Source organism: Ranitomeya variabilis, chromosome 3, assembly GCF_051348905.1.
Source record: "Ranitomeya variabilis isolate aRanVar5 chromosome 3, aRanVar5.hap1, whole genome shotgun sequence".
In the NCBI taxonomy this organism is placed as follows: domain Eukaryota; kingdom Metazoa; phylum Chordata; class Amphibia; order Anura; family Dendrobatidae; genus Ranitomeya; species Ranitomeya variabilis.
The window spans coordinates 124,958,653-124,983,714 of record NC_135234.1 but is presented as its reverse complement, the minus strand read 5'-3'; the positions used below and the strand labels follow the sequence as shown (position 1 = coordinate 124,983,714).

Here is a 25,062-nt window from a genome sequence, read left to right as displayed (position 1 = left end):
TTTTATCTTGTGGGAGTGTCCCTCTCAGTAATGTAGGCTGGATGTGAGCTCTGTGTCCGTTGTACTGCAATATTCATTAGCTCAATAGTAACACTAACTAAAGGCGCTCTTACCATTTCCACAGGAGATACGTGCCATAATGAAACCGTCCTCTCATCCGCTTCTTTATTTATTGAAACATACGATGGTTGATAAACCTTAGTGGGCTCCAAGACGAGCACCTAGAATAATAACTTGCATTTAGCCACACAATTGCTAACAGATAATGGAGGTTTTACAGACCTGTATCCACAGAATACAAACCCACATGAGATTTGTGATAGCATCATACATACAGTAATTGTATTCCCGCTGCATGTGCATTTCCTATAGCTCTACAATGTATACTGACTTTACTTTATCTGCACAAAGTGATAGGCAAAAATGCAAATTGGAGATGAATTGATCTGTTTCTTCCGCCATTTTTCGGGACATCATCAGGTTCAGTGGTCATTCTAGATTTTAACCATGTCAGAGTGGACATGAACCTAGACACTGCTAAATGTAGAAGAGGACAGAGGATAAATTGTATGTGCTCATCCATTCTGTGAGATACATCCTGGTAATAGGTCTGTTCCTATGAGATGTCCTCCCATTGGCTATTACACATGGAGTGAGATCCATTTAGGAAAGTCTCTACATTACAGATACAACTGATGACGTACTCTTTTAAAAATATAAATTTGTAACAGACACGGTACAAAAAAAGGAATGAATGACCGCATTATCCTGAACCCAGCAAACACATGCAGTGCCTTTAAAAACTGGATCTCAATAGATATTTCTGCTTCTGAGAAATAATTTAAAGGGGTTGTGCCAAGTTTGGAAGTTCTCTCCGATCCACATAGCAGGGCTTTAATTCTTCGTCACTAAGGGTTCGGCCAATGTGACCTTAACAATCCTAGAATGGGGCATTGAAGATGATTCTCTATGGGTCCTTTAGGAGAAAGCCATCTACCGCTCTCTGCTATCTCCTGGAGTCACCAAGAGAATAAGGGTATGTGCACACGCTGCGGATTTTGCTGCGGATCCGCAGCGGATTTGACGCTGCGGATCCGCAGCAGTTTTCCCAAAGTTTACAGTACCATGTAAACCTATGGGAAAAAAAAAACACTGTGCACATGCTGCGGAAAAATCCGCGCGTAAACGCAGCGGATTATTTTCCGCAGCATGTCAATTCTTTGTGCGGATTCCGCAGCGGTTTTCAACCTGCACCAATAGGAAAGTGCAGTTGAAAAACCGCAGAGGAATATGCAGAAGAAACCGCGAGAAAATCCGCAGTGAAAACCGCAGTGGTTTTGCACTGCGGATTTTCCAAATCCGCTGCGGTAAAAACCGCAGCAGAATCCGCAAAGTGTGCACATACCCTGAATGGAGAAGAGGGACACACGCTCGAGCACCAGTCCATTCAGATGGGGGTATTAAAAGCCCTATTCTCAAAATCAGTGGGGAGTCCCAATGGTCAGACCCTTAGCAATCGAGAAGTTATCCACTATCCTATGCATAAGGGATACTTTCCAAACTTGGCCCAAACCTTTAAATAACTTATTTCTCTCTCAGAAGGGAAAACATCCAGTATTTGATCCAGGTTTTACAGAACTTCTTATGTTGTTGGGATACAGGATAATTTCCAAACTTGGCACCAACCTTTTAAATTACAAAACTGCAGACTAAACTTACTGGCCAATTCCTAAGTCTAGTCACCCCAGATGAAGCACCAGCGAAACGCGTGTTGGGGGTGTTCCTTTGTGAATGTATGTATGCATCTACGTGATCATGGCTATTTAGCCCTCTGAATTCTTTATTCTTTCTCTTACGGCTTATGAAGTATCCATCTCATTACATCATCTATATTTCTAGCATTGATATCTACTATTTCGCTTATTGATGGTGCCTTTCTCACAGTTCTGTGTTTATACATGTAGTTGCTCACTTAGTATGGCTACTTAGCCTTTTGACCCTCTATATTACATATTCTTATTTTTTACACACTTCGCATATATACAGTTGCTTTCCTTACACTTGTGACTGTGATTTGATTTAAACTCCTATTCAGCCATTCACGTGCATTTTTACATGTCTGATATACCGTGGCCTTTTATTGTGCGTTCGTTTTTTTTATGGTTTTAGATTATGTTTATATTTGTGTGTGGCATTTTTGTTTCTTCAGTTTTGAGATGCTGTTAATGCCTCGGGACATGCTACTTTACCAGCAAATGCTTAATAGGGTTGGTCAACAGAGAACAATAGTAGATTTCTGCTGTAAATTACAACACTTTCTGGTGACTTTCTGGAGAATTAATCTGTTGAAATACATGTGTCCACACCCCATCTATAAAGCCTCATGCTTTTCTTTCTTTAAATGGCATCCTTTTTTTTTAAACTATGAGTAACACACAAAAAGTGGAACAATCCCAAGAGTGATGATTGTACCCCCTTTGCCATTTTCACTTGTATGAGATGTTGTGAAAATTTCCTGATGAACTTTGCAGTCTTTCTTGTATTGTGAAATAACTTTTGAAATACTGCAACACTGTTACTTTGGCTGTAAAAATCTTAAGATATGGACATAGAATATATGAAAGACATGGAAGGAAAAAAAAAAAGAATACAAATAGTTATATAAAAAGGAAAAAACAAAAAACACCCACCCAACTTTGCTAATGTTTTAGTTTGTTTCTTACATTCTTAAAAATAAAATAAACATAAAATAAAAAACAGAGAAATCAACTAAAATAAAGTGTAAGGAAAGAAACAATAATAATATTAAAGTAACAAAAATAAATAATAAACACATAAATAAAGTACAGGACCATTTGATAATTACATACTGGAAATCTTAATCCGTTGGTTGATTCTTTTGTTGCCTCCACAATGATATCCATCCAGAAATTCAGCCTTTCTTGTCTTGGAGAGTGCTCGGTGTTGAGTTTCTTGAATCTCTGTATTAGAAGCAAATTCTGCACAACTGATCTCAGGTACCTGCCATGTAAATAAGTATTGTCCGGATTAGAGGCCTTCATGGTTGTATACACAATACTGACGGTAAAAGAGAAGATAATATTCTTATGGTACATTAAATCTGAAGCTAAAAACACCTCCTGTGGCCGCCACAGGGTTCTGCCCTTATATCCTACAAACAATGGATGAAATCCCTGCACACAGCAAAGATTCCTTCCGAATACACAGCTTCCCTTCTTCTCTTTGCAGGTTTCCATTCTTGTTTTGGACACATACTGTACCCACAATAGGAAAATGGTAAAGTGCAAAGGAAAAAGTCGCAGTGTCACATGGGTGTCACTAACGCTTTATATTCCAGAGTCATTGGTCCAGGCGTGTGTGTATCAGACACGCACAGGTACAGGAGTGTTTTTGGTGCATTTTTTTCATACAGGGAAATGACAGTATTTTACAATAACAGCAAAGTAATAGGATTTCTAAAATCTCATTCACAAGGTGCGTTTTCTCTCCTGTGGTGCATTTTGGTTCCAATCTATTGACACAACTGTTTATTCTGGATAGAATGACATCTTCTATAATCACTGACATCAGTCCATTTACCTTAATGGGGCAAATGGCGTAATTTGCTCCTGTTTGTCAGATACTTACATGCAGACTAAAGCTTTCCCACTTTGATTGTTGTTTTGCATATTAGGGGTCTGTTTACACAGACCGACTGGCGGTGAAATACAACTACCCATCAGTAAACTTTTACCCATCTGCCATCAATTGAATGGCTGTTTACACAGGCAAAACAAAGTACCGTAAATGATGGTGATGCGGAGTACAATGATTTTTTCATGGTGTGTAAAAGATCATTTCACCCAAAGAACGAGCATGTTTTGTTCATCAGGTGATCGGCAGCTTGTTTAAATGGCAAGATCATCATAAAATGAGTGTTGTTAATAATGCTCGTTCACAATTATGTTGCAGTGTAAATGCCCCTTAAAATGGAAAAATCTGCATCTCCATTGTGTAAAAAGAAAAAAAATCTGGTCGTGGCTTGATTTTGCTCCCTCTGTGAGAACTCCATCCAATATCTTGTAAAAGCTACAGACAGAACACGGACCTCAGATAATGCCATGTAACCAAGCGATTAGGTAAAGACTCCATTAGGCCGATTTCCCATGTCCTGATATTTCCGGTACCAGAGATATCAGTGTCTGTGTGTGTACTTGTGCGGCATATGTGTGGCAACCATACGCATTCAGTACCACACGGACGGCCGCCGGGGAAGCAGCGCTACAGTAAGGGTTGTTTCCCTGCGTGTGGTGCTGAAGCCATCAGTCATCCCTTCTCCCCTGCTTGGCCAGCGAGCAGCACGAGCAGGGGAGAATGAATGAATGATACGCAGGGGGCACAGGCTCTGAAACTAGAGGTGACGACACGGAGTCTGTGCTCGCTCGCCAGCATGAACTCGTGTGACCTCAGGACCATGGGAGAATGCAAGTGATGAGGTCACTGTGACAGAGCTTGAACTGCCGTGACCTCATCACTTGCATTCTCCCACGGTCCTGAGGTCACAGGAGTTCATGCCGGCAGCGAGCGCAGACTCAGTGTCGTCACCGCTAGTTACTAAGCCCCCTGCGTATCAGTCATTCCCCAGAAGTTTACAGCCGGGACGGTCGTATTAGCATCGCTCCCGTTTGTAAACTTTATATACCCCAGATATGGATTACGGCGTGGGACTGATTGAACACCGGACAGGTATGGGTATATTGTTGGTTTGTCATTTTTTCATTTTTTACAGGCGATTGAGGGAGTCACTTTGATTACCTGGACAATAAAGATGGAAAAACTGTGTGGTGTATTATTTCATTAAAATACTTTATTCTGCATGTGAGTGTGTTTATTTAACCCTTTACTAACTATAGGATTAGTAATGGAGAGGTGTCTCATTGACACCTCTCCATTACTAAGCCGGGCTTAATGTCACCTTACAATAGGAAGGTGACATTAACCACCCATTACCCAACTTGCCACCGCTACAGGGTAAGTGGGAAGAACGGGGTAAAGCTCCAGAATTGGCGCATCTAATAGATACGCCTTTTCTGGGCAGCTGTGGGCTGCTGTTATTAGGTTGGGGGCCAATATCCATGGCCCCTTACCAGCCTGAGAATAGCAGCCCGCACCTGTAAGTTTTGTCTGGTTGGTTAATAAACTATGGGGGACCCCACGTCGGGTTTTTCATTTATTCATTGTCCCCTGCTCACCGGCAGAGCAGGGGACAATGGATGCAAGCTGCGTTCAGCACCACACGCAGGGGAACAGCGGCTTACAGTAGCGTTGCTTCCCCGCCAGCCATCCGTGCACACGGAGGACAGTGTACACATGTGTGGCACGTTTTGCGAACCATGTGTCCGGGTAAAAACGGACATGTCTGAGTGTTTTGCACACGGATACACGGTCCGTGAAAACACGCTGACATGTGCATAGACCCATTCATTTGGTTCTCTGGTATGTCAGAAAACTGTCACTACACGTATCGGAGACACTGATGTGTGAAACTGGCCTTAAAGAGTAAATGTTAAAGACTGGGTGTCCAGCGCTCACGGATTGCTTACCAAACTGGAGGCTTGAGTTTGAAAAGGCGCTCGGCCGCCTGTACGGCTTTTCCAATGTCACTGGCCAGCATGCTGACATTGAAGAACTGACCCACATCCCAGTAATTGTTCATTTTCTCCAAGCTTCCTTTCCTTCCCAGCAGGCTGTTCAGACGAACACCTTAAAAGAACCTCAAGGGTTAATATCGATCGTGATATTCTGATATGCTCCAAAATAAGTGAACTAAAATTAATTGGCAACTATTAAATAGAATTTATCAGCAGAAAATTACCTATGGTCTAAATCAGGTTTTATGTTAAAGGTAATCTGTCAGTAGGATGAACCCTCCTAAGCCGTCTGTTTGGGCATGTAGGTCATAGGAAGCTGAATAAAATAGTACCTCAATATCTGCGATCCAATGTCTTATTCCAGAGAAATCTGCATTTTTCTTAATATGTAAATGAGCTGTTAAGATCTCTGAGATAGACACAGATCTCCTTGAGAATCTGCCTCCATGGCTTAAAGGGGCGTTATCAGTGTGAGACATGAGTATAAGGAGAGCTGTCAGTTATTACATGTCTCACACTGGTAATTACTCCTTTTAAATAAAATAAGCTCTGGAGGCAGATTCTCATGCAGATCAATGTCCAGCCCAATCCCGAACCATATATGAACCTCCACCATATTTGACTACAGGTACTTTCTTCTTTTCTTTGTAGGCATCATTCTGTTTTTGGTAAACAGTAGAATGATGTGCTTTACCAAAAAGCTCTATCTTGGTCTCATCTGTCCACAAGACACTTTCCCAGAAGGATTTTTGCCTACTCGAACATTTTGGCAAACTGCAGTCAGATTTTTTTTTAGTCTGTATCAGCAGTGGAGACCTCTTGGATCTCCTGCCATAGAATTTCATTTCATTCAAATGTCAACACATAGTTCTCCCTGACACTGATGCACCCTGTGCCTGCAGGACAGCTTGAAATTCTTTGGAACTTGATTGGGATTGCTTATCCACTATCTGGACTATCCTCTGTTGCAATCTTTCTTCATCATTGTACTCTGCCATCCATGTTCAGAGAGATTAACTACAGTGCCATGGGTTAACTGTAGTCAAAGGAACATCAAGATCTCTGGAGATGGACTTGCAACCTTGAGATTTTTGATATTTTTCAACAAGTTTGGTTCTTAAGTCCTCAGTCAGTTCTCTTCTCCTCTTTCTGTTCTCCATGCTTTGAAAGATTGAGTCAACTTCTCTTTTTTATATCTGGTTTCAGGTGTGATTCTCATATTGCCCACACCTGTTACTTGGCACAGGTGAGTATAAACGAGTATCACAAAGTTCTTAACCCATAGTTTTGGAAAGGTGGCAACAATTTTGACCAGGTTTGGAGTTTGTGTGAAATTAGGTCCAATTTGCCTCTTTTTCTCATTTTTTTTGCGTTGTTCCAATACACACAAAGGAAATAAACCTGTGTACAACATGGGTAATTGCAGACATTTTCTGGGAGAAATACTTCATTTTCTGGAACAATTTCAAGGATGCCAACACTTTGAGCCATGACTGTAAGAAACGTGAGAATTTCTCAGGAATAAGACACCAGATTACAGATGCCAAGGTATCATTCAACTGCCTATGACCCCGACGCAACTCTGCCTTGCCCCAGCTTCGCCCATTTTATCTCCAAAAGTTGCAAAATTTAGTTGCACCTAAATTTTGTGACTTTTCAAAACGTTTACTCCAGAATTCTGGTATAAAAGCCTTGATGAATCAGGCCCATAGTTCCTGTCCTCATTAAGATGGCTCTTTATCAGCAGAGGCAGGAGAACATATACACAGCTGATAACACAGAATCCACCAATCACAATAGGCGATGTCATAGCTCCTCCTCCCTTCACAATGACCTCTGCACACGCTCTAATGTGCATGTGCTATTCCTGACCAGGAAGTATGAGCGTAGAATAGCCCTAGTGTGAAAATTACAAGATTTCTAATTTTTTGTAATACATCTCTTGAAAGGAAAATTAATTAATAACTACTGCCAAATTAGAAAACAACACATTTAACATACAAACTTGATTGAAACAAATGTTCCTTTTCTGATGATACGTTACTTTTAATATTGGATTAGTGTTGGTCACAATTAGATATGCTGAATGTTGTCAAAAGACAAAACTTATCAAAAATGATTGATAAAGACTGACCTGTAACTGACCTGTTCCTGCCACATGAATGGGTGCTGGCAACCTCGGACTGAGGCACAAGACTCCGAGGAGCTGTAGACCCCCGTGGAGCCACATGTAGTGCACCAGACATAATGTGCGTCATTGGGGTCACGACTGTCCACAAATAATAATCTACATGTACCGTACCCCTCCTGCTGGATTACATATAGAACATTTACCTATTTTCCGGAGTTCTATAGAGGTCTCAAACTGCTGTCCAGCAACAATGAGTAAAACCGCAAGATTAATTCCGGAATACAAGGATGGCTGAAGATCAAAACCTTTCCGATACCTATAGAAACAAGTTTCTTATTCAGCAATTTTATTTTTATATGGAGAAATGTCATTAAGTGAAAGACAAAATCTGCTACGTATCCAAAAAGACAAGTCAAATTTCAGCGGATTTTATCAAAAACTCCCATTGTGCTTACTTACACCCAAGCTACAGTTGTGGCCAAAAGTATTGACACCCCTGCAATTCTGTCAGATAATACTCAGTTTCTTCCTGAAAATGATTGCAAACACAAATTCTTTGGTATTATTATCTTCATTTAATTTGTCTTAAATGAAAAAACACAAAAAGAATTGTGCTAAAGCCAAATTGGATATCATTCCACACCAAACATAAAAAAGGGGTGGACAAAAGTATTGGCACTGTTCGAAAAATCATGTGATGCTTCTCTAATTTGTGTAATTAACAGCACCTGTAACTTACCTGTGGCACCTAACAGGTGTTGGCAATAACTAAATCACACTTGCAGCCAGTTGACATGGATTAAAGTTGACTCAACCTCTGTCCTGTGTCCTTGTGTGTACCACATTGAGCATGGAGAAAAGAAAGAAGACCAAAGAACTGTCTGAGGACTTGAGAAACCAAATTGTGAGGAAGCATGAGCCATCTCAAGGCTACAAGTCCATCTCCAAAGACCTGAATGTTCCTGTGTCTACCGTGCGCAGTGTCATCAAGAAGTTTAAAGCCCATGGCACTGTGGCTAACCTCCCTAGATGTGGACGGAAAAGAAAAATTGACAAGAGATTTCAATGCAAGATTGTGCGGATGTTGGATAAAGAACCTCGACTAACATCCAAACAAGTTCAAGCTGCCCTGCAGTCCGAGGGTACAGCAGTGTCAACCCGTCCTATCTGTCGGTGTCTGAATGAAAAGGGACTGTATGGTAGGAGACCCAGGAAGACCCCACTTCTTACCCCGAGACATAAAAAAGCCAGGCTGGAGTTTGCCAAAACTTACCTGAAAAAGCCTAAAACGTTTTGGAAGAATGTTCTCTGGTCAGATGAGACAAAAGTAGAGCTTTTTGGGCAAAGGCATCAACATAGAGTTTACAGGAGAAAAATAGAGGCATTCAAAGAAAAGAACACGGTCCCTACAGTCAAACATGGCGGAGATTCCCTGATGTTTTGGGGTTGCTTTGCTGCCTCTGGCACTGGACTGCTTGACCGTGTGCATGGCATTATGAAGTCTGAAGACTACCAACAAATTTTGCAGCATAATGTAGGGCCCAGTGTGAGAAAGCTCGGTCTCCCTCAGAGGTCATGGGTCTTCCAGCAGGACAATGACCCAAAACACACTTCAAAAAGCACTAGAAAATGGTTTGAGAGAAAGCACTGGAGACTTCTAAGGTGGCCAGCAATGAGTCCAGACCTGAATCCCATAGAACACCTCTGGAGAGATCTAAAAATGGAAGTTTGCAGAAGGCACCCTTCAAATATCAGGGACCTGGAGCAGTTTGCCAAAGAAGAATAGTCTAAAATTCCAGCAGAGCATTGTAAGAAACTCATTGATGGTTACCGGAAGCGATTGGTCGCAGTTATTTTGGCTAAAGGTTGTGCAACCAAGTATTAGGCTGAGGGTGCCAATACTTTTGTCTGGCCCATTTTTGGAGTTTTGTGTGAAATGATCAATGTTTTGCTTTTTGCTTCATTCTCTTTTGTGTTTTTTCATTTAAGACAAATTAAATGAAGATAATAATACCAAAGAATTTGTGATTGCAATCATTTTCAGGAAGAAACTGAGTATTATCTGACAGAATTGGAGGGGTGTCAATACTTTTGGCCACAACTGTATACAGCTTACACTACTTTGCCAAGGTTAGCCTATAGCTAATCCAACAAGAGGATATGTGGAAGAAGTCGGAGGTCTGCAATGGAAGTGGCCCAAATCTGTACAAGGGTCAGCCCCAGCTGTCATGCACGCGTCTTACAGAATATTCTCGGTTGCGGGACTGGCCTGAGAATTGCTGCCACCGTGTAGCTGAACCTGAAGCATAATGAAACCATGTGCTCAACCTGTATAAGAAGATACAAGGAGTAGCCCTATTATCGTCCATTAAAGGGAACCCATCATCATGTTTTGCACCTAGGCTGAGAGAAGCATGATAATGGGGCAGAGACCCTGATTCCAGCGATGTGACAAGTACTGGGCTGCAGACTGCAGTTTTGCTAAAATCACTTTTTTATCAGCATGAGATATCAGCAGACTAGTAAATCTACTTTCAAGCACATTCATGAGGTCTATATAACCCCACCTCCACCACTGCCTGGCAGCTCTCCCTGTACACAGTATGTGGGAAGAACGCTGCCAATCAACGGTGTGGCCGAGGGCTATACAGAGCTCAGCATTCAGAGAGCTTCTAGATCGGCAACAGAGAAAACGGTGATTTTATCAAAAGTGATACATTGCTGGAATCAGGGTCTCTGCCCCTACTCAATGCTGCTCTCGGTGATAGATTCTCTTTAAGGTAAGTCATCCCATGACTGAAAGAGCGAGGCTGCTGGGGGGAATAAAGTTAATTTCCTCCTGGCAGAGGGGCTCTAAGTGCTGGGCAGGTTCAGAGCACTATTAACCTGCAGATTATGCCCCATATCTGCAGGTTAACAGTGTTTTCTTACATGACAGGTTCCCTTTAACATTGCTTTGTGATTGTTTTTTTTTGTGTGCATGACCGTAGAGTTAAGTCAGATATCACAAAGAGCCATTTCCATTGTAAGCTGAAAAGTTTAGCTATAGATTCCTATATTTCTATCTTACCATTCAATTGCACTGTCCCGACTCTTTGTGTCCTTACAGTCAGAATCCAGAAACATGTCCTTATAGATCCGTCCACACAAGCAGAACATGTCCGGTGCCGGGTGGTCGCAGGCCTCCTGCACTTGGAGCATTACATGTAAGGCTTTCTCTCGGTCACCAGCATTATTCCTTCTACAAATGTGACAGAAAGAATATGGTATTGGCTGGGTTTACGGCTGGGGCTACAGTGCCACTTGTGGTGCACAATCCCTCTTTAGCAATGCCTTATGGCACTGGTCATAATGGGAAACCTGATAGTGGTTGCATTTCAGAAACACAGAACACAGTTGCCAATGTACAAAATTCTGCAACTTATCAATTTCATTTACGTTTCATTAATTTGCTATTTACAAGATCTCTGCTTGCAATCAGTAGATGATGACAATTACATTCAGGAGCGTACATTCTCCCAACACATACTTCTGATGGAAAGCTGGGACTTATGTGAACTTATTTTTTTTAATCAGATAAACTCTTTAATTTCAAGAAAAATTTACATTCTTACAAACATCATTTTAACTTCATCTATGCATTATCCAGGTTACAAAATACATTTTTCGTTTATTTTTATTTTTTTTATTATAATCACAATCTCCCACCCCATAACACGCCAGAGACAGATATAAGCAACATATCCTTTTTTTTTTTTTAAGTAGAATAACATTGTTTAATTTGTAATATCTACTATTCAATGAAAGTAAGTGGGTCACAGAACTTTGAGCTGCAGATGACCAGTTCTCAGAAAGGGCTATAACACTCGGATCCCACTAGCGAGGGACTAATAGCTGCAATACCCTGTCCCTGAACGAGACTCTGGACGCTAAGGGTACGTGTCCACCTTCAGGATGGCCGGCGGTTTGGACGGAGCGGCAAACCCCTTCTGTGATGCGATGATGCCGGATGTGTTCATTGCACACATCCGGCATCATCGCACCCCACACATAGGGCCCTGTGATATACCTTGCGGCGGCGCAGCGTCGCCGCAAGGTACACGGACATGCTGCGATCTTAAAAGACGCGCAGCATGTCCGTTATCGCAGGGCCGCCAGATGCGTGTTACCACGCATAGTGGAGACGGGATTTCATAAAATCTCCTCCACTATGCTGTAACAGCTGGACGCTGCGTGTTTGACGCTGCGGCTCTGCAGCGTTTCCTGCACGTGGACACATACCCTTATCCTCAACATCCAGCCATGGTCCCCAAATATTTCCAAATTTCTTTATTGCATTTTTCTTTCTCTCCACCCTTTTTTCCAAGTAAATACGGTAATATTTTTCATTTTATTTTAGTTCCACTGTGATTGGGCATGTAGCCAATGAAGTGCAATAAGCTTGGTTGCTTGGTATAAAATATATGACATCACTATAGCTATCAGAGATTCAAAATGTACAGAATCCCCTAAAAACCCCAATATGCATATTTTATGGTCTGCCTGAATTCGCACCCCAAATACCATTTCTATTAGTGACAATGGATCTTTCCAACATGGGCCTAACCTGTTGCACACCCAAAATATATGCATCAGATGCGCCTCCTCCATTCTGCATTAGAGCAAACCCCAATTCTACAAAGGAAACTCAGTGTCTATATACTGACTAGCTTCCCATTACTGGGTATCCATATTCCGGACCCGGTCCTGCTCGGCCCTTATTCACACTGACAGCACTTTGACACATGGTTTTAATACTGGAGGTTAGGACCATCCTAATTTGGGTACACCTTGACGCTGGTGGGATGGCTTTTACACTTTTTTTTTTTTTTTAAATCAAAAGTTTCCCAACTACCCCATGTTATTTATACACACTATTGCTTTTACTTACAGCTGGGTATATGTTCATTTTGTTTCGGTTTTAGGTTATGTCTATACTTGACTTATGTGTAAAATGTATTTTCTCTGTAACATTTAGAATTTAGATGTATCGGTGTTCTTTGTATTAGGAATTTTTTCAGGTAGACATGGTTAGGACATTTCAGACTGCTTCAACCGACTCACAGCAAGCAGAAATATTGAAACCCAAATAGCTGATTCACTCACACATTAAATAAACTTACCGTAAGTTTTATAAAGATAGAAAAAAATCCATTTAAAAAATCAAAAAAGACAGTAATATGTTATCATTAGATCTTATTAATACTGGTAATTATAGTTCAAAATTTCAAGAAAAATACATATTTTCAGTGAGAAATAAAGAAATATCCACAAAGGTGTCCCTTGTAAAGCCCATCTGATAGAGCGACATATGGCAGAGTGCTTTAAACTACGCACCACAGAGACATCCTTCTTTTATTATAAATAAATGGGTTCCTATAAAGTGCAAATAAGCTCTTCACATAAAAGGATGTAAAGGATAAAATGCTTTCCGAGCTGGGATGACACAATATATTGACGCCTAATGCACTGCGCTTCCTAGCTTTAAAACAGGAAAGAGCATGGAGAAGAATAGACCGGGCATCATTATCTGTCGGGTTGTAAGAGATAACCCCACGTCTGCATTTACAACCAGATAAAACAAGTATTTACCACCCCGCTTTGCATTAATTAAAACTTCCTCCCTCTATTGCCATGAAAAGGTCACTGTACAGTGAAGAGAAAAAAAAGCAGTCCTAGGAGAAAAGCAAACACATCTCCTAAGCTTAAAAGCCACTTGAAGGCATGCTGGTAATCACCGCAGGATTTGGAAAGTTTACTGATCAGTTTTCAGCATGGATTATGATTTTTTTGATCCCCTGGTATCCAGGAATAGGCTAATGTACAGTATGAGAACTGTGATTGTTTGCCCTGTAAGCACTGCTGGTTCCAGCCAGCGGTTTCCAGTAATGCCGCTATTACACGTGAGGACAACTCGGGAGGAAAGTATTATGTCAAGTGACTTTCGCAATCCTCAAGTTGGAGCAATATTACTTAACTGACAGACACCGGGTGTCATAAATGAAATAGTCTACGAATCACCACCCAGGTTACATGCAAGCTGCCTCTTCAGAGAGGACGAGGACTTGAACTCTGTACTGTCGCCTGTCAGAAGCAGCGATCCTACAAGTCATTACCGACCCTTTAATGAGTCTTGCAATATGACTTAGGAAAAAAGCCAAATCAGAACCTCAATTTGAAGACACGGTGTTACGGGGTATCGCCCCTCATCAGTGCAAAGCGTGAGATCGGATTTGGCTGGGTATGACCCAGGTTACAAAACACCTCTGTGTCATATAGAAAACGCCAGTATATTTCAATTTCTTTTAGTTTAGTTTTCTTGTTACTTTGCACTTAGAATCCTAGAATGTTAGAGTTGGAAGGGACCTCCGGGGTAGTCGTGTCCAACCCCCTGCTCAATGCAGGATTCACTAAACCATCTCAGACAGATGTCTGTCCAGCCTCTCTTTGAAAACTTCGATTAAAGGAGAACTCCCCACCTCTAGTGGCAGCCTGTTCTGCTCATTGATCACATTATATCCACATTTTCTATTTTCCTTCTTGTAATTGTACACATATCCAATTAGGATCGACTAGGCAAGAAGAAAACAAATCAGTAGCATCGTTCATAGCTTCCTTGCTTGCGTATACTGTGAGGGAGCGCAGGCTCGGTGACGTCACCCCCGGTCACTGAAGCAAGCGTCGGAAGCATCTCATTCCCGAGTAGTTTACAGCCGGGAGAGGTCGCATTAGCACCGTTCCCGGTTCTAAACTTAATCTCCCCCAGATATGAATTACTGCTCGTTATATTGTACTGTGTCAGAACAGGGAGTATTTGTGTTGGTTTATTATTTTATTTCAGGAGATCGAGGGCTTCGCTTGGAATGGAAGAACAATAAAGATGGCAAAACTGTGTATATTGTTTTATTTCATTAAAATACTTTTTTCTTACTGTGTGGTGTTTGATTAACCCTTTAACCACTATAGGATTAGTAGTGGAGAGGTTTCTTATTGACACTCTCCATTACTAAGCAGGCTTAATGTCACCTTGCAGTAGGAAGGTGACATTTAACCCCTCATTACCCCGCTTGCTACCGCTACAGGGCAAGTGGGAAGAGACAGATAAAGCAGCAGAATTGGCGCATCTAATATATGCGCCTTTTCTGGGCATCGGCGGGCTGCTATTTTTAGGCTGGGGGGCCTATATAAATGGCCACTTACAAGCCTGAGAATACCAGCCCCCAGCTGTCTGCTTTAGCAACGCTGGTTGTCAAAAATGGGGGGGACCCCACGCCGTTTTTAAAAATATTTATTTACTTTTTTTTTTTTTTTAAAGCGTGAGGACCCCTCTATTCTTGATAACTAGCCTTGCTTAAGCTGACAGCTGGGGGTTGCAGTTTTTTTTTTTATTATTTATTTATAGCGCAGGAGCGGCAGATGAATACTTCCATCCGCCACTCTTGCTGTCACTGTAATTAGCGGCTGTAGGTGTCAGACGATGGGAGCAGTTGTCCCATCAGCTGACACCAGGGACCGGAGGTAAAGTTTATACCTCCGATCACAGCTGAGCGCTCCTGCTGTCTTCTGACAGTATCGGAACCGCGGCTCTCTGACCGGTGGGAATGATTTCCCCGCCGATCAGAAGCGGTGTTTGCGGCGCTGTTATGCATATGACAGCATGTCAAACACTGTATTGTCAGGCCCCCCATTCAAGTGAATGGGGTTCGGGTCCGCTCTGCTGGATAAGCTGCATGGACGCACCATGCAGCCTGCCATCTAGATATAGCAGAGCCGAGTGTGAGGTCACATCCGGCTATCCTTGACTTTTCTACAGCAAATACGCTGCAACAAAACTCAACCTGCGTATTAGCAGCATTTTTTTTACCACCCATTCAAGTCAATCGGTGAAAAACGCTGCAAAAACACTGAAAGTAGTGACATGCTCTATGTACAAAAAAAGCAGCAAAGCACAAAATCCTGATGATACAAAAAAACAATGTGTGTGCATGAGATTTTTGAAATCTCGTGGGCTTTGCTGGTACTGTAAATAGCAGCTGAAAATTAGCAAAAAAAAACGCAGCAAAAACGCCCTGTGTAGACTTACCCTAAATGTATAGTTTACGGCTCATTACTTAGTTTGCAGGCCACCACTACTGTCTACCAAGTGGTAGTTGTCCTAGGCAAGCAGCGCAGCTCTTACAAGTTCTTTACTATAGAGATTGCAAGTGCTGCTCTGAAACTGGTCGCATCACTGGATCAGGTCACATTCAGCGTTCATGCACACCACTGATGCTGCAAAGGCAAAGCAGCCACTCTTTGCATCATGGGAAAGCGAACAGTTCAGTTCAGCGACGCAACAACGCCACTGGTCCAACCTGGTCAATCATCAGGAGTGAACCATCCTCTCCTCTGGAAAGCAAGAAGCTTGGAGCCAGGGAAGCACTGTAACTCTGAAGATAGAGCATGCATCAACCCCTTTAATTGAAACAGATATGAAGAAAGGGCATGCATCAACCCCTTTAACTGAAACAGATCTTCATCTTGATGCAGATTATACGAACTATTGATTGACATCTCACAGTGTCCACATATATCCACATTTTCTATTTTCCTTCTTGTAATTGTACACATATCCAATTAGGATCGACTAGGCAAGAAGAAAACAAATCAGTAGCATCGTTCATAGCTTCCTTGCTTGTGTATGAATGCAAACATACTACTACTTATTGCAAGTTTCATATTAAAAGGGTTGCCTATGATAAGATGTCCCCTTTATTACTATTAGCACCTTTTTTGATCCACTACCATCTTTTGTGGACTGTAATACAGAAAGGCTGTTATGTAGGGAACACATTGTACATGTATTCCGATCTGTGGATGTCATGCTCCTTGATTCGATATTTGTGCTTGTGTTTTCTTGTCGGCTTCTGTTTCTGCCGAGTCACAGGAGACATGCCGTTCCTCTGGGTGTATGGGGTCTGCTTTTCTGGCTGAGGTCGGTTTAGCTTATCACAGGTGTTTTCATTTGTGTGCCTATCACCTTTTGGGTGCAGCTTTGTATTCGGTCCCCCGGCTGGCGTTTCCTGCTGGTGGTAGATTCATTTGGCTGTTCTGACATTGTATTAATGTTTGGAGATTCCAGCTAAGGGTTTTCGCCTTGCTATTTCTTTACTATAGTTTGCCCTATCTTCAGTTTATCCTCAGGCCTTTTAGGCCAGAGTTGTCATCTCCTAGTCTGTGGTTCAGGCTCTGTCCCACTAGGGACTGCGGAGTCAGGGTATCTAGTCTGTACAGGAATCGGCAGGGTCAGTTGCAGTTTTTAGTGTATAACCTATTCTCCCGAGTGAGTTACTACACAGGCATAGCAATACTAGGTGCTTCGGGGCATTCGGGGTGAACCGTCACTGAGTGGGAGAACCATTGCGTAATCGTAGGAAGCCAACCTCCATGGTCAGGTAGGGACAGACCAGGGTCAGAGGAGGGATTTTACCAGTTTGAACAGGAATTTGTCAGGTTCAGGTTTTTGTCCCCCTGGTTTGTACGCTACCCATGTGCTTGTGCAGTCATAACCATGGACAGAACGGTATGAAGAAGTGGAGCAGAACGATATGTAGGCTTGTGGTAAAAAATTCAGTAAAACTTGTATTTTACTTATTGAAATCCCTGGTATTTGGAGGTATTAGAGTCCAGTACCGGGCTGTCCTACTGACTAAATTTTTTATAAAACTACATTACACCATTTTTTCCCCACAAAAATACATACATTTAAGTAAAAACTGCTCTATTTCCTTTAGTCAGGTTTTGTAACACATGGTTTATCATGGGTAAATGTTCTTGACACTTGTAAGCAGATGTGAAGCCAACACTGTCAAAAGCAGTTCATCATACAGTACGTTGGTTTTTAATGGCTGCAGAATTGTATGCAAATACCTACAATAGACTGTTCTATGAACAGCAGGCGACACAGTAAGGTAAGAGCAGCGGCAACACAATGTTCCCATATTTTATTTATTAACCGGATTAATTACTCAGCTTAGGGCACAATGTTTATTCTGCTAAGTAGTGTTCTTTGGTTTAATTATTAGTACCTGGCAATAAATTCTGCGAAAGATTATTCAGCGTATGTCTGTGCCGACTTATCGCTCCAGGTTGTGCTATTTTGCCGGAGGCAGTGACTTACGGGGAGCCTACTGCCACAGCAAGGACAGAATGTAAAATGGCCTAAAGACCTTCTTATAATTATATACTAGTCCAGTAAAGATAAGCCGTGGGATTATATACTCAGCAGCTTGTTAATAAAAGGAAGCCAATGAAAAACCCCCTGAAAATAGTGAGTGCGCCTGATGTTTGTGTTTTCTCTAGCATCATGTTGTATAAGTCTCAATGTTTCTACAACGTAGCAGCTAGTGGCTCTTATCTCCATATATTTTCCCACACCAGAAAATATGTTAGCCATAGGTTATCGCTCCCTATAGGTGTAGGTTGGTACTGAAAGAATTGTGACATTGGATCGCTGCGCCCAGAATATGAAAGAAAAAAAAATCATGAATCAATGGACCTAACTAGTAAAAAATAAAATACATAAACCCCAACCATAGTGTACAGGGGATCAGCACTCATCAGTATAGGAGAGAATGGAATTTCTTGACTTCCAAATACTTTTATTCTTCAGCTGTATAATGCCTCTGTAGTATCTTACTAAGGGAATAGGATTCTTCTTAAGATGCATTTACACTGCACGATTATCATGAAGGAGCGCTCCTATGTGCACTTGTTTTATGACAATCGGACAGTATAAACAGGCAGCTGATCGCCCAACGATCAGAAAGGTGAAATGAGCTTTTAATTTACAAAAGGATCATCATTTTTAACATTGCATTGTCCTGTTTAAACAGGACCTGTGCTGCCGAGAATAGTGGCAGCCTATGTGCCCAGTAAGATTTATCACTGATTGCTCTGTGCGCATGTGAAGAGCGGTCTGCCTATACAAACAGGCTATGAAATGACCGGCGGTCAGCATACAAGTAGCTAATCGGCAGGCATTTAGTGCTGCCGCTGTGATTTATGGACCATCACATCCACTAATAGATGGATGAAGTAGTTAGGTAGACATGTTGCCCGCTCCAGTAACAGGGAAGATTAGCATTCCCTCCGATGTGGTGTAGATGACACTACGGCGGTGGTCAGGCAGGTGTAGGGATGAAGCCTTTGTTACTCATCCACAAGCAGCTGCCTGATGCTTTTCAGCGAGTTACAGGAGCTTTACCAATTTATACTTGCTGACATTTAAAGTCAATTTATTTCTTTAGTTACAGTGCAAAAACCATGGGGGGGGGCTAAAACATGAAAACACTTTTATCAGCAGGTTTACCAACTCCATATTATACTCATATTATATTGTGCTGGTAAAATAACATAATTTCCTTTGAAAGCACCACTTAGGCTATCATTTACTGATGCCGATTTCTCTCTGTACGTGACCAGAAATGACTCAATTCACTTCTTTTTGGATCAGAAATTATTCTGCAGCGACTCCCTGTGATACAATCTAAGGAGAAAAATCTGCAGGGGAGGGAGAGAGCAGCAGCCTGGACCAATGAGCAGGCAGGGGGCGTGTCTCAGACCGCCTCACACTCCCTGTAGACATTGTTGGTAAACTGCAGTTGGAAAAGAACAGATCTGTCCTAACAGAGATTAGTTTAATAGCAGCCATTAAGGTGTGAGGAAAATACACAACAGGTAATCATCCTGTATACTGGATAAAAGTCTCCTCTTAACAGTTGTTGTAGAGATGTGTCTGCTGCTAGAACTCTGTGTGGCATTGACCTGGTCTCTAATCTGAGCTGCTGTTAACCTGCGATTTCTGAGGCTGGTGACTCGGAAAAACTTATCCTCAGAAGCAGAGGTGACTCTTGGTCTTCCTTTCCTGGGGCGGTCCTCATGTGAGCCAGTTTCCTTGTAGCGCTTGATGGTTTTTTCCACTGCAATTGGGGACACTTTCAAAGTTTTCCCAATTTTTCGGACTGACTGACCTTCATTTCTTAAAGAAATGATGGCCACTCGTTTTTCTTTACTTAGCTGCTTTTTTCTTGCCGTATACAAATTCTAACAGTCTATTCAGTAGGACTATCAGCTGTGTATCCACCAAACTTCTGCACAACACAACTGATGGTCCCAACACCATTTATAAGGCAAGAAATCCCACTTATTAAACCTGACAGGGCACACCTGTGAAGTGAAAACCATTCCCGGTGACTACCTCTTGAAGCTCATCAACAGAATGCCAAGAGTGTGCAAAGCAGTCATCAAAGCAAAAGGTGGCTACTTTGAAGAACCTATAATATAAGACATAACAAAAAAGTGTGAAACAGCTGAAATTAAGTATATAATTCCACATGTGTTAATTCATAGTTTTGATGCCTTCAGTGTGAATGTACAATTTTCATAGTCATGAAAATACAGAAAAATCTTTAAATGAGAATGTGTGTCCAAACTTGGTCTGTACTGTATATATATTAGGGTGCCAAGGAAAAATGAACTTTGCAAATTGGTAAGTCTTACCCCTCAAATTTGTTCCTTTTGGCATAAGGATTCACCATGTAAAATATGTTGACATTAAATTTACCGTATATTTACCACTTGCTCAAGGCATGTGAATTATTCCATGTTTATCATTATCCACAATATTGTACACACAACATCCACTCAGTTTGTCATCATATCTTTAACCGGATATACTATTTATAATTAAAAAAACATAAAATGGCAGTAAGCATTCTATTACAGTAAATGTCCATTACACAATTATGTACATTGTACATGTATCAGTAGTTAGTAGCAGTCAGTTCAGTTTTTCGCGTAAAAAATAATTAATCTGATCGGTAAATGGCATAACATACCATACATAACGCGGGATATGCATGACGAAAAAAAGAAAAACATTAAATATCTATGACCAAAAAGGAACAAAATTAGGAGGTAAGACCTTCAAAAACTTGCTACTTACTTTTTACCATGCATTTCCTTGGCACCCTGATATATATATATATATAGGTCTCCCTATGGAATAGTTATATCAATCTCCTGAACCAGATTATTTGTTTTAAATATTGAACAGTATATTCGATTCTTATTGTTTTTCAATAAAAATCATGAAAAAATTGCCAAAATTATAAAAGTAGAATACATGTAACACAAAAACCTAATTCTGATGATAGCTTCCCTCTATGGCTTATGCACAAGACGCCAGTTTTAATATTAATGAATCACGAACTGAGTGTTCTCCACCTTTCTTGTCGTTCACAAAAAAAAAAAAAAAAACCTGAAAATAATACCTATAATATATATCACCAATTAGAAGCAGTTTCTCCCCCCCCCCCCCCAAAAAAAAGGAGTAGCAAATTCAAGAGGATACATGTTAAATGAAGACGTAGCAAAACTGCTTTGGCTATTAAAGGGACTCAGACAGGCGCTCCATGCTGCCCGACCTGTTGTAATGTGAACCTGGCTGGGTTATTGCAGCCATGTATGTTTTTTTCTGAAATATGCTATGGCATGTAAGTGTAAACATGCTCTGAAAAGCAGGGCTGTGGAGTCGGAGTCGTGGAGTCGGAGTTAGTTTTGGTTGGAGTCGGTAGAAATGTACCGACTCCAGCTTTAAATTTTTTTTATTAGTATTTCATAATTGAACTTTCATATGAATTTTATAAATGTTACTCAAATATATATGTTCTATCAAACTATGAACAACAGTGATAAGCAGTTCTGCTGGAGATAGAGACATTTCTTACTTCTTGTGTGTCACTGTTCTCCACTGCCCTTATCTAATCTTATACTTGGTTAACCTCATGCTGCCCCAACTCCCCTACTTACAATGTATGAAACTGAAAGTGAAAATATGTTGCAAATTCTTAGTAGTAAAGCTCCTCCTCTAGACTAGATGTTTACTAGGTGTGCGTCTTCCAAGCATCTCACAGCTGCTACTCAGAAGAGGAAGACTGTAAGAAGTATTATCCTTTCAACAAACTTTGCATCAGTTAACTGTGAGTACATGAGGAATAACAGTATTACTGACCACTATATCAGTTGTACGACCTGGCAATAATTTTGTACAATTGTTTTTAGGAAAAACAATTGTCATTTGGAATGTGATTGCAGAATTAAAAACCTGAGAATGTCAAAGAAGTGTCACATTAAATCAGCTGTATTTGAACATTTCACCATCACTCAAGATAGAAAACATTATGTCTGTCAGTGTATGACAAATGATCCAGATGAAAACAAATGCTGTGAAGCCAAGATCAGTGCATATTCAGGCAAAGATAAAAATGCTCCTACCAGAGCTTCTAATCTAAAGAGACATTTACAGCGCTTTCATCCAGAAGTACTGAAAGCAGTGGCTGAGAAAGACTGCATCCAAACTAATGAACCAGTGCCCAGCTCTTCCACCCAAACAAAGGAGCAGAGAACTTTGCAGCCATCAGTTGCAAGATATTTTGTCAGTGACAAAGTTACTGTGACAATGACAGTAGATACATTTAAAAAAACAGATCACAGAGCTCGTTGTAAAGGATAGTGTGCCTATTTCATTATTTTCACGACCAGCTTTTATGTGTCTGAATGGGGAAATGGCCCGCAAGCTTGGTGTTTCTCTGGAGAGAGAGAGTATTAGAAAATTAGTAATCGAAGAAGCTTTTAAACAAAAGGAAGAACTTAAAAAAACTCTCAAGGGACGCTTTCTGTTTCTTAAAATGGATGCCTGCACACGTCACAGAGTGTTCTATTTTGCCATCAATGTCCGATTTGTTTGTGACAAAAATGAAATAGTTATCAAGACATTGGCAGTAAAAGACACCAAAGCTCATCACACAGTGAGTTTCTCCAGGTCTTGGTGGAAAAGGTTCTGCAAGACTATGAACTTAAAAAAGAGCAAGTTCTTTCTGTCGTAACTGACAATGCTTCAAATATGATAAGTACTATTAAGCTAATGAATGAGAGTAATGATGGTGACCAGCAGCTAGAAGAACATTCTGGGTCCACAGACACAGAAATGTTTGAAATAGAGGAACACAGTATTGTAACTGAGGAGCAAACTGAAGTTGCTTCAGATGAACAGCAACATGATAGTTTAGATGATCTTGTTGAAACTGTGTCAATACGTTCTTTCATTCATCACATGCGCTGTGTTGTGCATACGCTACAGCTGGCTGTAAGAGACAGTCTGCAAGAAGGACATGCTGCTGTACTGATTGGCAAGGTGAGAAAATTGGCTACTGTTGCCAGAACCCCTAAAGTTGACTCAATTTTGAAGAGACGTGCTGGAAAAGGGGCAATTATTGATCAAGCCACACGATGGGGCAGTACTTACTTAATGATTCAGCGCTTGGTTGAACTGAAAACCTTTCTTGTAGACATGGCTAACCCTCAACTGACGCTAAATGACAGTCAGTAGAATCAGGTGACTGAGCTGGAAAAATTGCTAGAGCACCCATTTACAATGACTAAAAAAATTACAAGCAGAGGACTTAACTCCAGGTATTTTCTTAAAAAAGTGGAAGAACCTGATGTTTCGCCTGTCCCAAAGAGGAGGGTTAATTGCAAGTGGCATTGCTACATCAATGAAACGGAGAGAGGAGCTACTATTACAAAATAACATTATTTTGGCAGCTGTTTATGTAGACCCAATGCATCGGATTCTTCTAGATGATCAACAGCTAACTAAAGGAAAAGAAGCTCTGTTTGAAATAGCAGTAAGGATGAAAGGGTTGCAGAACAGTCAGGAGGAACAAGAATTTGGTCATCCTGCCACATCTTCACCCTCATCAACTGATGAAGAATTTAATTTCGAAAAATATTTGGATCACAAGGACGTGCAAAGCATTCCCGCATAGAAGAAGAGTCATCCCCATCAAAGAACACCGCCAGTACATTTCAGCAGAATTTTTCATGTGCACTAAAAGAAATTGAGAAATTTGACCGTTCATCAAAAATAACAGTGCAACAAGCGATTCCTCTGTATCCTGACATTGTCAGAGATGTTGCCCGAGTGGTTACTGCTTAGCCACCAACCCAAGTTAGTGTAGAGAGGTTGTTCTCTGCTCTCAAAATAATTAGATCAGATTTGAGGGCATCCATGAAGGAGGATCTGACAGAAAAAAATACTTTTTCTGAGGACAAATTTATAGATTTCTTCTTATTAACTGCATAACAGTGTTTATTGCATATTTACTTACAAGAGTTTATAAAAGTTTATAAAAGTTATTTGCTATATTCTAATTGTATTCTAATAAATATAGTTTTTACTCTAAGTGGTCTGATTACTTATATGATGGTGAGAAACTGAATAAGCACGATGTTAATATTTTACAACAGTAAATTTATTGTTACGAATTGGCCATTTATGAAGGAGTCGGAGTCGGAACCTGATAAAATCCAGGAGTCGGAGTCGGATTCGCAACTGTGGCTTACCGACTCCACAGCCCTGCTGAAAAGTTGGCAGGAGAATGTGTCATGGGTGACTATTCTGCTCCCCTAGACCAACAGGTCTCGCCCTATACACACAAGCCGCAATGTTTCAGAGAAAAACAAACAGTTCTGCAATAACGCAGCCATCCTATCTATCATGCTGCTGGAGTTCGAGCAGCATGACTCTTCTTTCAGGTTCTTTTTAGGGTGCGTATATATAATAAAAACTGTGAAATCTATATTGCCAGTATCTATTTTGACAATATTTTCAACTTCTTTCACACTTTTTTTCGGTTTCAAGAGTAAACCAGTTCTTTAGACTCACATTACAGCTAGTTCAGGGTTAAAGATATGCAGACAAGACAGTTGAAAAATCCACAGGCAGAGAAGACATTTTAACTCCATCCTTGAAAAATTGTGATACTTCAATAAATTCCACCCTTTCTTCTAAAAATTCCACCTTTTAAATGTCTTGGTCTCATAAGTAGCATTTGGAAATATGGACAAGTGAACTATAGCCATTACTAATCGCAGGGCTGTATCTGGACATCAGGGACGTTGTAGGATACGTTCTGGATTCTTACCAAGAAGGGCGCTTATTCTATTTGACGGCAGCTTACTGATAACGCACTTGAAGCCCTGATCCCTGACTGGGCTTCATTGTTCCGGATCCTACTCTACTGTAATAATAATCCTCAATCTGAACATTATCTTCGAGCAGTCGGAGATGTCCGCACACTTACAACTTTTGCCACCATAGTAATACTCTGGCATACATTGTACAAAAGAAAGTTCCGA

The 25,062-nt window shown here is 41.0% G+C and overlaps 1 protein-coding gene across 2 annotated transcripts in view; it reads right to left on the bottom strand.

Moving 5' to 3' along the window:
• The window catches only part of MAP3K15 (mitogen-activated protein kinase kinase kinase 15), a 233,833-nt gene that overhangs the window by 61,595 nt on the left and 147,176 nt on the right, over positions 1-25,062 (bottom strand). For both annotated transcript variants that reach the window (XM_077294642.1, XM_077294643.1), the window contains exons 7-11: positions 10,853-11,023; positions 7,986-8,098; positions 5,604-5,763; positions 2,871-3,021; positions 114-221 (exon numbers count right to left, since the gene is read on the bottom strand). In XM_077294642.1, the coding sequence (XP_077150757.1) occupies positions 114-221; positions 2,871-3,021; positions 5,604-5,763; positions 7,986-8,098; positions 10,853-11,023 (703 nt within the window). The remainder of the gene's footprint in view (positions 1-113; positions 222-2,870; positions 3,022-5,603; positions 5,764-7,985; positions 8,099-10,852; positions 11,024-25,062) is intronic.